This window comes from Talpa europaea (genome assembly GCF_964194135.1).
Source record: "Talpa europaea genome assembly, chromosome: 2".
NCBI lineage: Eukaryota > Metazoa > Chordata > Mammalia > Eulipotyphla > Talpidae > Talpa > Talpa europaea.
Genome location: NC_140068.1, coordinates 11970995 through 11984910, shown reverse-complemented (window position 1 = coordinate 11984910; position 13916 = coordinate 11970995). Strand labels below are relative to the sequence as shown.

Here is a 13916-nt window from a genome sequence, read left to right as displayed (position 1 = left end):
GCTGGATCCTATGGAAGCTCTATGTTTAGTAGGTCCAGAAATCTCCACACAGCTCTCCATAGTGGTTGGACCAGTTTGCACTCCCACCAGCAGTGCAGGAGAGTTCCTTTTTCTCCACATCCTCGCCAATATTTGTTGTTACTAGTTTTTTTAATATGTGCCATTCCCGCTGGTGTAAGATGGTATCTCATGGTAGTTTTGATTTGTATTTCCCTGATGACAAGTGATGTTGAACATTTTTTCATATGCCTGTTGGCCATTTGCATTTCCTCCTCGGAGAAGTTTCTTTTTAGCTCTTCTGCCCATTTTTGACTGGATTATTTTCTTTGTTTTTGTTGGGTCTCATCAGCTCTTTGTTGATTTTTGTGATCGGTCCTTTATCATTATACACTAAATTTTTTAAAGACTTATTTATGCATACAAGAATTGGTGTGTACACCAGCGGTGTGGGAGGAGGGTGAGAGGATTCACCACAGAGAATGGGGAGCAGAACAGGCAGATCTACTGAACAAGAACAGGAGAGGTCTGCTGTGCCATATGTGGATTAGCTCTCTGGCCCAGAATCGAACCCAGGCCAGTGGTGATAGTGCTCAGACTTAACTCCTTGACCACAAGGAAGGCCTGATTTTCTGCAGTTTGAAAGTATTATCCTGTCTAATATTCTCTGGGTTTCATGGATCTCTGGTTTAATGCCTGTCATTAATTTTAGGAAATTCTCAGCCATTACTAAGTCAAATATTTCTTCTTTTTTCTCCTTCCGACACTATGCCAATGTAACACTTTTTGTAATTGTCCTGTTCTTCGATATTCTGTTACCTTTTTTTTTTTTTTCTTTTTGCTCTTCAGTTTTGGTGTGTGTGTGCTGTTGTTTTTTTTAGCATATGTCCCATTCATCATAACAAGTTTATTAAGGAAAAAAGAAGATGGAGAGACACCTGCATAGACCCAGGTGGACAGTCTTAAAGGACAACTGCTTGCTCCTCAGTTTTGGAAGTATCTATCCACTTACCTTCAAGCTGATTCTTTCCTTAGCCCTCTTCAGTCTACTTATGGAACCCCCAAGGCTTTCTTCATTTGTTACAGTGCTTTATATTTCTAGAATTTCCTTTTGATTCTTAAGAGTTCACATCTTTCTGCTTACCTTACCCATCTGTTCCTGCATATTGGGCATTTTTTTCCATTAGCGTTCTAATCATAGCTACTTATAATTCCTGGTCTGGTTATTCTAAAGTTTCTGTTCTTTCTGAGTCTAGTTCTCATACTTAATTTGTCTCCCAAGTTGTGGGGATTTTTTTGTTTTGTTTTTGCCTTTTTATATGCTTTGTAATTATTTTTTTTGTTGTTGTTGAAAACCAGATATTTGGGTAAAGGGAGCAGAAGTAAATAGACCTTTAGTGTAAAGATTTATATTTATCTGGTTAGGAACCAGGATGTTACTGGTTCTAATTTTTGTCTCTTATATAGTCTTTGGATTTCCCTTCTTTCCCCTTGATGGGTGTTTTGAGTTTCTTGAACCTGTAAACTTCCGTCCTTCACCAAATTTAGAAAACTCCGGACCAATATTTTTTCAAATAACTTTTCTGCCCTATCCGTAACAAATACATGTATCTTATATCTTTAGGTTTTTATCTCAAATATCCTTGAGATTTTGTTCATTTCCAATCTTTTTTTCTTTGTTCTTCAAAATGTAAAATTTCTATTTATCATCTTTGAGTTTTATGGACTTTTCCCTTTGTCATAGCCATCAGATACTGTATATTTCTAGAATTACCTTTTGGTTTTCTTACAGTTCCTATTTTCTGAGACTTATATTTGCTTATGAGAATAATTTTACCATTTCAAAGTTGTAAGAGATGTTGCATTATCTTTGCCAATTCCAGATATACTGATTTTTTCTGTTAAGTCGTATCCTTATATATCTTGGTATGGCAGTGAATTTTATCTTGGATTGAAAATGTTATGTTGAAGATACTCTAGATTCAGTGAGATGCCTCTGGAGGTGTTTTTTCTGTTTTGTTTTAGTTAAGCAGTTAACTTGGTTTGGCTGTCTGCAGAGCAGCATCTCAAAATTCACTTAGTTTTTATCTGTAAGATAGTATGCTTGGATTTCTCCCCACAGCACATGGTTAATGACTCAGCTAGAGACTTCTTGCCCACGATACAATGAAAATAAGATGCTCATTTAGTGCCATTCTTCTTTTTCAAGGGTTGACTGCCATCCAGAATCTGCCTGCTCTTGTTTTCTAGTATCGTTGGGTAGTTGTATTTTTGTTTTCCAAGTTTATGGTTGTTATATGTGATAAAGTCAATCCATTAGAACCTTATTTGGCTACACTAGAAGCAGAGATATCATTTAAGTAGGCCCTTTGGGTAACAGGCTGGATAATAAATTTGAGGGACCAGAATGAAGTAAAAGACACCTGCTAGAAAGTTATTCTAATAATTTGGGCAAGCTGATGAGGGCCTCAACCTAATCAATAACAGGGATAAAGATTAAAGGAAAACTGAAGAGGTAAAATAACTGGATTTCATGGTTGATTGCACAGATTACCAAAATACAAAATTACCTCCTTAAATTATTTTCCAAGTCATATTATATACTAATACAAATTATAGACTATAATGCAGTTTAGCAATAGTAACAAATGGAAATGTGTATTTAATCTAACATTCTGTAGTTCATCAGTTGAGGTTAGACAGATAGCCATCTTCACACAATCTTTGAGGTAATCAGGTTTTTATTCATTTTGGTGATCCTTCATTACGTGGATATTTTCCCTGTTTTCATAGTCAACAAAGTCTACTCTGTCCATGTTCCGTGCTTGGTAAAAGGGAAAGAGCAAGTAGAAGGCAAAGTGTAAGAAGTATAATTTGCACACATCACACCTGCTCATATGCCAGTGGCCAAAACCAGTTTATGTGGCCACACCTAATAACACGGTATGGACTTATAATTACATGGGTTCTAGTGGCTGCAAAACTTGGACAGGAATGGATACTCTATTAGGAAAACAAAGATTGAGAAAAGGAAGATGGAGACAATGAAAATTATACACTTGAAACTTATGTTATAGTGTTATGGAGAAAGAAGGAGGGAAAGAGTGGATGCTGCGGAAGCGTGGCCACCGTCATCAGTTAATCCCTCTGGGATCGGGGAACTCATGAGCACGCCAGATCTGCCACAGAACATACTCCATCTAACCCCTCTCCAGGCGAATCAAGCCCAAGTTCTACCCAGATTCTGAGCCTAGCAAGATTTCAGGATCTCTGGGTGACAATACTGAAAGGAAGGCATTAATATTAGGAAGATAACAACTGCCTGTTTCAAACATAAATTTTTGACAGCCTCCCTCTATCCTTCACACACAGAAGTTACGTTTTTGTGTGTGTGCTTGGCTTTGACATCTCAAGGTATAGCCACATATTTTAAGCATGCCAAACATGGGTCCACAATGTAGGAATATGAATCATAGGAATAATGCAATTTTCATCCACTATACAGCAGTCAAATGTAAAACAAATATAATTCTGTAAGGGAGTCCAAGCAAGAAGATAAAAGGAAACCTCAGAATGATGGAAATACTTGCAAAAAAGCAGGGGGAGGGGGAACCCTTGGTATTTACTCATTTGTACAAAGTTGATTTAGATATAACATCTATCATTTTATCTGGTAGGCAGTTCATGAGATGCTGGTAAATAAAGGAAATTGATTTACCAACTTCAGATTTAAATAAATTATAAACTGGACTAAAATAATACCAAATGTGACATTTAATCATTAAAAAGCTTTAAATCTCTGCTGATCTAAATGAAGACTTTAACATGAACTATTTGTTATACTTACATTGGACAAAATGAAATTTTGTGGTTACACTAATATATTCAGTTTATCTTACCCTAAGAAGGTACGTATTTTAATTCAAGATATCCACTTTTTAAGCATAAATTTTCTCTGAAAATAAAAAGGGTGAAATAAAATTTTGAAAGAAAAATATCAACATATTTAAGTGACTTAAAAGTCAGCTTTCCACACATAATTGAAAGTTGAATTTTTTTTAATTATCCCAGCAAATGTTACACTAGAGAAAATGATTGGGAAAATACAAATAGATTCATTAAAAACACAGGCTGATTATTTTTATCTATTACATTCAAATATGCAAAACAATTTAGTTATATTGCAAAGCTGTAATTCCTTTTCCTAACAAAGCATTATTTTATAAAACGGTAGTGTTGTCAATGATTCAACTTTAATACAAAATACTTATATACATAATACAATATAAAAGTAAACTGTGGTATAGTGCCTTCCACAAAGGGAAATATTAAGGCGCTTTACAAATACACCAATATGTGGACCCAAATTACTTTTTGCTTTAGATTAAAACAAACAGGTTAAATGTTTCACTTTAAATAGCAAAGGGATTTTTCTTTATCTTTGTTTATTAAAGAGAAATTTCTAAAGTACCTTAGGTAACAGCAGCAGCAATATCTAAAAATCCTCCCACTGTAGTCTCTAATTTCTAACATATTATTTAGTCAGAATAAAATATTTCCACTCACAGTTTTGCACTTTACAACAGCAGAAGATAACTTTTTTAAAAAGTCAATCTCAAAGTGACTTCTTAGTCATACATTCTATAGTTTCTATTACAAATAAGGTAGAAAAGATACAGCAATAGGGCCTGCCTTAGGATGTCACTGGACAATACATAACAGTATCTACAGTTACATAATTATAGAACACATTTTATAAATACTATTAATATGCATAAAAGGGGTATAAGAAAGACAGCAAGTTTTTTAATGAGTGGGAAAATTATTTTTAAAAGAAAACATGTATAACCAATGTTTTCACTCCATTTCAGTTGAGAACATACAGATTTTTTATGTTGTCTTCATCTTTTGGGGTCAGAACAAACCAGATTCTATAATGGAAGAACTGAATATAGTCTGGGAATAAGAAAATGAAAAAGCATATCCAAACTATTAAAGCTGCTGTACACAGTTATTAAAGGCTGTACACAGCATCAGAAAAACACACAAAAAGCTTACACTGTCAAGAGGAAATTTTGAAAGAAAACAAAATTTGTAGTGTTTGTTGTATTGGAGGAGTTAGGGCAACAGAGAAAGCACCTTAGTTTTCCTAAGACGCTAAGTGTAACAAGTTGGTTCTGTATACTGCATTGCACCATATCCAGAAGTAAAACAACTAAATGGAAACAACTCTGAGAAAGTTTGAAGAGCAAGAAAGTTTAAAAATGTGTTTTGAAATAAAAATTCTTGAATTTGTTCTGCATAGGATTTTAGAGGATTAATCAGATGTTCCATACGACTGCCATCTCATTACAGTGCATTTTCTTAAAATTCCCCGATTAGAAGTTTAGAATATTTCTCTATCAAGCCTGTGAAAGCCAAACTTGTATTTCTGTGCTCTCCAAAGGCTTTATTTAAATGATCTTAGTACTGTACCAGCAAGGGTTATAGGTAGATTTGCTGTAAGTTCTTTACCACAGCATTTTCTCCACAGACCTAATTGGTCATAAGGCAACTGTGCTATGAAGACAGATAAAATGGTTTCAGCTGGCAAAATACTCCCATTTTTACAGCATATAAATCTTAGCCTTCATAATAACCTGTAAGTGATGAGTAGACATGATGATCTAAAAATGATAGATAACAGGATTTATCGACTAGATCAGAAAATACAATAAAATTTACAGGGAAAATAACATACCACTTTGCTAGTCATTTGGTGAGCAGTCATTGCTCCTACCCATCAAAACCAAGTTTGCCAAAGTATGGCAAATAGAAAAGAGATGGGTAGTAACTTACAATCTTAAAGAGCATTATCAGTTCTTTAGCTAACTTACCTAAGTTAACTTGAGCGAACTTAGATACAATATCTTCAACAAATTTAGTAACAGATGAATTTAACAAAGATTAAATGCTTAATAATGGTGTTTTTTTTTCCAGTTAGTGGTATTGATAGCTTTACTGAACTGATAGATGACTATCATTTACCCCAAGAGAACTGGTTTCTTAGTTTGAAAAACACTACATTGGAGGAGAGAGGCTTAGAAGAGCTTTGAAGGTCCAGAGTTGAACCACATTTCACATCTACTTTGGAATGTCTATCAAATGACATGGGATGTTATGCCAAGAACAGCCAGCCTAGGCTTTCATAACAATACACAGCATGGTTATAAATATGCATACTCCCATATGCACACGTATACACATGTATCTATGAGAATGCAACCTAACTTTACACTGTATGTCATATTTTCAGTAAGTTTTATTGCCGTATTTTCTATCAAGTCAATATATGTAGTAGATATCATCCAGTACTTTTAATATCAGCATATCTACTCTCTCTGTATAGACCAAACCTGAACCCAAACTGTCAATCAATCAGTTACTTTTTATAGCAAAATTAGTGAAAATGCTATGGTGAAAATGCTTGCAGCAAAGAACTCAGTGATTTTAACAGACATGAACAAAAGAAAGGCATTCACAGGGATGTCTTATACAGAACCTTTCCATCACAAATCATCAGTGTTTATACAAGATGTGTTGATCTGAGTATTGATCAATAAATTTAAAGCAAAGTTCTTAGCTTGTGACAGGTTTCAATGCATCCAGGATCCCTAGAACTGCATGCATTATTTGACGTGTATCTGTTGATAGTATTTTTCTTGGAAGAGTTGTCATCTTTCATCAGATTCTAAAAGGATTAATGACCGAAAGACCCACCTTACACTATGGGGCTACACAGTGTTGTTTATAAGCTAAGCTGAGAGGGCCTCTTACAAGAAAGTGGGGAGTGTGGGCTAATATAAACCTTTCCCTCCCCCCATTTCAATTGAAAAAAATTGTTTTGTCTTTAATTTTACTCACATCCATGGTCTTTGTTAACTTTTAATCAAGAAAGCTAAAAGTCTGAAAATCGCTAAAATTATCCTCTTATTCACAAAAAAAATGTTTTGATGAAATAATTCCCTATAGTGGAGCTTAAGGAAATAAAATACAAATTTTACTGATGTCGGAGCCCTGTCCCCCCACTTCCTAAAAAATAAGCTAAATGTATCTTAGGAAATCATGAGTATCCCTTGAAACCTAAGCATTAGATTTTCCATACATGCAGCACTGTTCAGAGAGGGAACTATAACATTACTGACAAAACTGTCACTATATAGGTAAAACACTTTTCTAGTGACTACCTACAAATAATTCTAAGTTTCATATGAAACTAAAATAATATCTCTGCTTAGGATGGTGGAAGATTTTTGTTTTTATGTTTTTAACTTCCAAGTAGAAATATTAAAGATCTTAGCTTTTAGTATCAAATTTTTATTTAGGGGAGAGTCTTCCCTTTTAAAACTGGAAGCAGCATTAAAAATAATCAATGGGCATGCTGGAAAACATTATTTAACCTTAAATTATTTAGAAGGATTTCAATTTTCTAAGACCACAAAGTAATTTTTCCTAATTACAAATGGCCACCTTAATTAATAGTTAAATAGTTTTTCACCAATTAATCTGCCCTTACATCAGATATGCCCTTAGGAAACAAAAGAAAACTGTGAGTGCTGTGCTTCTTTTAAAGTCAGTAATTCTGGAGAAATACATGCTAGAAGATTAAATATTCTACAACATTATTTTTCCTTCTGATGAACATAAGTTTTAACCCTGGATTTCTTGGTTTAAAGGTGTGAATTACAAAGATTATCATTAGCCAAGGAATGCTTTACCACCATAATGGTTTAATTTTTATAGGTGACTCTGTACCAAAAACAAGGTTTGGGGGCAGGAGGAAGAGCTCTGTAAATATGGGGTATGTTTCATATTTGGTTAAAGCAAGGTAAAACTAAAACTGTCTTTCAGGAAAATTTCAAAAACTCTTTAGTCTTTTAAAATTATTTAGCATATGTACAAATAGATACCAGGCTTCTCCTTTTAAACAAAGCACTATTTTAAAGTACTTTAAGTACCAAGAACTGACTATAATACTCAGTTCATAATTTACTCTCTTTATAACAATTTTTTTCTAAATTACTGATTAAAAAAGCTGGAATAAATTAACATTTTAAAAGGACTTCCCATAATTTAGGAACATAAAATATTGTACACAGAGCACACAGAGATAGCTCTGTTACATTTGCATAACTTTACACTCAGAGCCTCAAAAAACCCTGGGTTTCAGGCCTTTTTTCAAATCCTCATCACAATTACTCCTAGTGTATTAAACATAAACTAAATCAATGTTTTTGATCTCTGAGCCTGAGTGCTGATCGTCTTCATCTGACTGTTGCTCTGAGCCTTGTGAGTTAATATATTCATATTCAATAGGCTTTGGATAATTATAAGGGTAGCCGTTGTCATCAAAAAACCTCCGAAAAGTGAATTCATAGAAAGCATGTTCAGGATGCTTTCCATTTTTATACCATCCATTGAGAGTGTCATTTATATTTTCTTCTTCATTATCATCACTCCATAACTTATCAGGATCAACAGGATCAAAATTTGATGTATCTGTTGGGTGTGTGATTTTAGGAATGTATGAAGCAGATTGCTGTCTAAGGTCACTGGAGAAATCAATTGTTTTAAAAAATGGATGAGCTTTTATTTCATCAGCACCGTTTTTGCCTAAGCGATCTTCTGGTCCTCGGCAAAGTTTGATAATAAGATCAGAGGCTTCAGGACTCAGTTTAGCTTGTGGTGGAATGTGAAGAGATGTTTGCCAGTTGATAACCTTTAAAGAAGATTATTTTAATTAGCAGGGATGAGATACATAAAAACAAACATTTCTTCCAAATTATATACCAAAAAGTCTTACTGGACTATATATTTTTAAAGTAAAGTGCACGCTGTTTTCACCTTCCATACTTTTAATAATGAATCACTGATGGGAAATAACCTTTACTCCCATCCCTTCCTCTCCAAGCATCTTTTACTCATCTTACAGGATTCACTGTAAAATTCAGCTCCCCTGTTAAGTCCTTCTCTCTATGTTAGAAATGGCTATTTCCACTGTCCCTCCCGTTATATTTACTTCTGTCACAATGGCTCTAAATATGTTGTGGTACCTCTTTATATCTATGTCCTCCTGCTATAATATAAAATTCCCTAAGGCTATAGATCATGCTTTATTTGTCTTTGTTATTTCCCAGTGTTTGGCAAATTGCCTGACATAATTAATAGATATTCAATAAATATTTATTCTGGTTTTGAATGAACTGGAACAAGCAAGGGAGAGAAAAAGGAGGAAAGGTAATAGTCAATAAATATTTGTTCGATAAATGAATAAATGAACCCTACTCTTCTTTATTTGTATAGGAGCTTTTCAGCTACTGTACAGAAGAAAAATAAATCCCTTCTTCTAGTACTTGTTCATCTTAAAGTCTTTTCCTAGATTAGAAAAAGGAGTTACAACAACTAATAATAAAACATTTCTTTCAAAATTTTGGGGAAAAATATCACAATTTAAGTTACTTATTCCTCATTCTACTACCAATTTCAAATAGGAGAATGAAAATACACAATCAGTTAAAGGAGTTTTTCACTTTTTTAAAAAAAGATTTATCTTTATTTATTTATGCATACAAGAACTGGGGTATAGGCCAGAGATGCAGGGGGTGAGCGGATTCACCAGAGGCAGAGTGGGAAGCAGAACAGGCAGATCTACTGAAATATACTGCTTAGGGGAACAGCAGGCAAGACAGGAGAGGTCTGCAAAGCCATGTGGGTTAGCTCACTGGCCAGGGATTGAACTCAAGCTGCCACAGCAGCTGGCGATAGCTTGATAGCACTGAGACTCTGACCCCTGCACCACCAGGAAGGCCCCAGTTTTTAACTTTTCATTGTTAAGTGACATTTAGGACTTTTTCTGTTTAAGGTAAAAATACAAAAACAAAAAACAAAACACATTAGGCATAGTAAAATAGAAAGAGTCAATTAATTCAAAGATGGAACAAGAGAAACTAATACAAACTGAAGCACAAAAAGAAAAAATAAACAAAAAAGGGTTATATAGGATAACACCAAATTTCTCTACCAAATGTATACTAACTGGAGTTCCAGAAGGAGGGAAGCAGAAGCAATCTTTGAAGATGAAATGACAGGGAATTTTCCAAAATTGATGAAAGTCACCAACCTAAATCCCAAGAAGCTTTGTGAACCTCTATCGAGAAACTAAGAAAACTACACAGATTTATATGATCAAATGGCAGAAGACCAAAGTGAAACAGAAAAAACCCTCAAAGCAGGCAGAAAGAGAGGGTCCAATCTAAAATGTAGTGGGTATGCCCTGTCTTTTCTGCTGAGGGGAGCCAGACAACCTGGATAGAGTGCATGGAGCAGTGACTTGAGGGCCCTCAAAAGTAAACAGTAATAGGCAGATTATAGAAGAAGGTAAGATTTGAACACTACCAAACCTAGGTGATTCTACCAATTCTTCCCTGGCCTAGACTCTAAATAGCCCAAAGTGAGGAGGTATACAGCATAGCCTGAGGGGACTCCAGAAAAAAACCCTCTAGTTCAGGCTCAAGGAGTGGGACAGGTATTTCATGGCAGCTACAGAGGTATAAGAGACACTTCAAATTCTAAGATAGGGAACCTTCTTCTCCAATTGGATATTAAATCACATAGCATGCAGTCCCCGAGAGGGAGGATCAAATCACTGTTGCTCAATGTGTCCTCTTACCACCTTGTTGAATGTGGAAGAGGTAAATAAAGTCTCCTATACTGATTAAAGAACTGAAAAGGGGAGTGAAAGGAACTGGAAAAGACCAGCAGAGAATGAGCAGCTTGGAAAACTTAATTCATGAGATAATTAATGAACTGCAAGGCTTACCCCCAAGGTGACCTATGTAGATCTAACCCTAAAGAACATATAAAAAACTTTGACAACTGAACTAAGGAAGAGACCACAGCCCAGGGAGAGATTTGTTTATGCAAAGATTCTGAAAATGAAACTCATATTGAACTCATAAATCACAAAAGGATGGTTAGAATTTGTGATCAGAAGCCAATCAGGTTTAATCCCCACCAGAACAATATCAATATTCTCCATAAGATTTAACAAAATGGGGCCTCCCTGGTGATGCAGACAGTTGAGTGCAGCACTGTGAAGTTGTCCGCAGCTTCTGCAGCGCAAGTTTGATCCCAGCCCGCCGGGGAGATACACACATGGTGCGGCAGACCTCTCCTGTCCCTCCCACTGCTCCCCTCAGCAGTGTATTTCAGTCAGTCTGCCTGTTCTGTTCCTCGCTCTGTCTCTGGTGAATCCTTTCACCCTTCTGCACATCTGGCCTGTACCCCGGTTCTTGTATGCATGAATAAAAATCTTTAAAAAAAAAAATCATTAAAAAAAAAAAAGATTTAACAAAAGGGGGCCTCCCTGATGGCGTAAGGGGTTAAGCACAGCACTGTGAAACTATCTGCAGCCTCTGCAGCACGAGTTCGATCCCCGGCTGGCCAGGGAGCTACCCACATGGTGCAGCAGACCTCTCCTGTCTCGCCCGCTGCTCCCCTCAGCAGTGTATTTCAGTCAAATCTGTCTGTTCCCCACTCTGTCTCTGGTGGGTCCTCTTTACTACAATGAAAACAGAAAGTGCAGAATGGAGATGTCAGAGGACAGAATTAGTAAACTTGAAGATACAGAAGACATTTTGAAACACCAAGGATCCAAGAAAAGAAAGAAAAATTCTAAAGATCTAGGTCAATATGACTACTCCAACCTTGAGTCCTTTCACATAAATGGTCAAAAACAAAAACTGTAATGCTATTAAATAAGGTTATAAATATATATGTATATAACATATAACTATAACATAAAGGTAGAGAATTAAGGGACCTACATGGTAGTGGGGTTTCACATTGATCTTGAAGTGAGTAAAATGTCAATTCTAAGTTTTTCTCTACTCAGAGTATTTTTTAATACTTAAAAAAACAGTATGGTTTTGAAGGATAGGTCTTCCCAAGACATATCACTTTAACATGTAGATTATTTTTAGTTAAAGTCAATCAAGGCCCTGAAGACTGAAGAGCAACTTCTCAGCCCTTTAATGATTTAGGAGAATGAAAATTTGAGGATATTACCCAAGTTTAGGGTTATCTCCAGACAAAACCTTTCTTTTGAAGAAACCCATCTATGTGGCAGGGCAAATGGGTAAGTACACACATCTGGTCCTTTTCTCATGAAGTTCTCTTTTAAATGGGACAGTGTGTGTTAAAATTATGGGTAGCTTCTCACTAAGTGCCAGAAGTAATTTCAAGTGGAAAAACAGACATTTTTGTTAAAGATTTGAATGTGCATGGAAGGAAACAAAGCCCAAGGGCAGTGAAAGACAATCAACTAGAATAAATCTGCAAAATGTATAAGACTTATATGAGAATGAAATATGAGTATAGTATATATGTGCAAATGAGTTGCAGTTCATTTGTGAAATTTAAATTTAAGTGGGCTCCTCTATCCTTACAAATTCATTTCTTACTCCCAGATTAAGATATTCTAAGGGCTGATAAAGGTCCAGTATAGGAACCTGTGATAATTCTTTTGGTATAAATTTTATACCTTACCTTCATTTGCGTTTCCAACGGTGTTTGTGCCAAGAAAGGAGGTTGTCCCACCAACATTTCAAAAAGAATTACACCAACACTCCACCAATCACATAATTGTGTGTAGCCTAAAATAAGATACCAAAGGTAGTTATTTGTAAGCACTTTTAAAAGAACACTCAAGAATTACTGTACTCAAAATCAATGTATCACCAATTTATACTATATACTACAAAATTAATGCTTTTATTATAAACCTGAAACAGGGTCTCCCTGGTGACCTAGTCTCAGCACAATCACCTCTAAGGCCTGAGTTCGACCCCTGGACAGGGAGCTCACCCACACATCCCTCAGCAGATCTCTCCTGTCTCGGCCTCTGCTCCCCATAAAAGTGTATTTCAGTAAATCCGCTTGTTCTGCTACCCCACTCTGTCTGGTGAATCTTCTTACCCCACATCCCCACCTGCACCTCTGGCCTACAGCCCAGTTCTTCTATGCAAAAAGAAATAAAAATAAAAAATAGGGCCTCCCTGGTGGCGCAAGGGGTTAAGACGCAACCTATGAAGCTATCCACAGCCTCTGCAGCATGAATTCGATCCCCAGCTGACCAGGGAGCAACCCACATGGCGCAGTAGACCTCTCCTGACTCGTCTGCTGCTCCCCTCAGCAGTGTACTTCGGTCAATCTGCCTGTTCTGTTCCCCACTCTGTCTCTGGTGAATCCTCTCACCCCCTGTACTTCTGGCCTGTACCCCAGCTCTTGTATGCATAAATAAGTCGCTCTAAAAAATAAATAAATAATAAACCTAAAGATAGGCATGTACTAATATAAATTCCAGTTGATCTAAAGGTTCACTGACGTTATTTATGAAACAAAACTTTTACCTGTTCGTAATAGTACTTCAGGGGCAATATAATTGGGAGTCCCAACCAAAGAATGTGCTAGACATCGCTGGTGCTGGCGTGCAGCTCTCCGCTCTAGTGGCTTCAGTCTATCTCCACATCGACAGTTAGAGGGGTCACCCCATTCATTACTGAAATCCATGCTATCTTGCCGTGCATGGTCACCTACAGAGTAAAAAAAAAGAAATAAAAAGCAATAAGATCAAGAGTCAACCTAAAGTCTGTTTATCTGTTATTAATGGTTTTGTTAACAAATTAAAATATAAAGAATGCCAAATCTCTGAAGGCATTTACTATTAATTATAGCCTGTACTCTGAGATACCAACAGAAAAAGCTTTACATTAAGAAAAATTATCTTAAAATTCAGTAGAAGTCATGAATAGGTAGCACAGAGAATCTGTTATTCAGGCTGCTCCATACTGCTACTCTGGACAAACTCTGAAACAAATTTA

The 13916-nt window shown here is 36.0% G+C and overlaps 1 protein-coding gene across 1 annotated transcript in view; it reads right to left on the bottom strand.

The window, feature by feature from the left end:
* Positions 1-8245: 8245 nt before the first annotated feature.
* The window catches only part of LATS1 (large tumor suppressor kinase 1), a gene marked incomplete at its 3' end in the record, with an annotated part of 28375 nt that continues 22704 nt past the window's right edge, over positions 8246-13916 (bottom strand). The window contains exons 5-7 of the mRNA XM_084227889.1: positions 13446-13628; positions 12583-12689; positions 8246-8755 (exon numbers count right to left, since the gene is read on the bottom strand). Of these exons, the coding sequence (XP_084084015.1) occupies positions 8246-8755; positions 12583-12689; positions 13446-13628 (800 nt within the window). The remainder of the gene's footprint in view (positions 8756-12582; positions 12690-13445; positions 13629-13916) is intronic.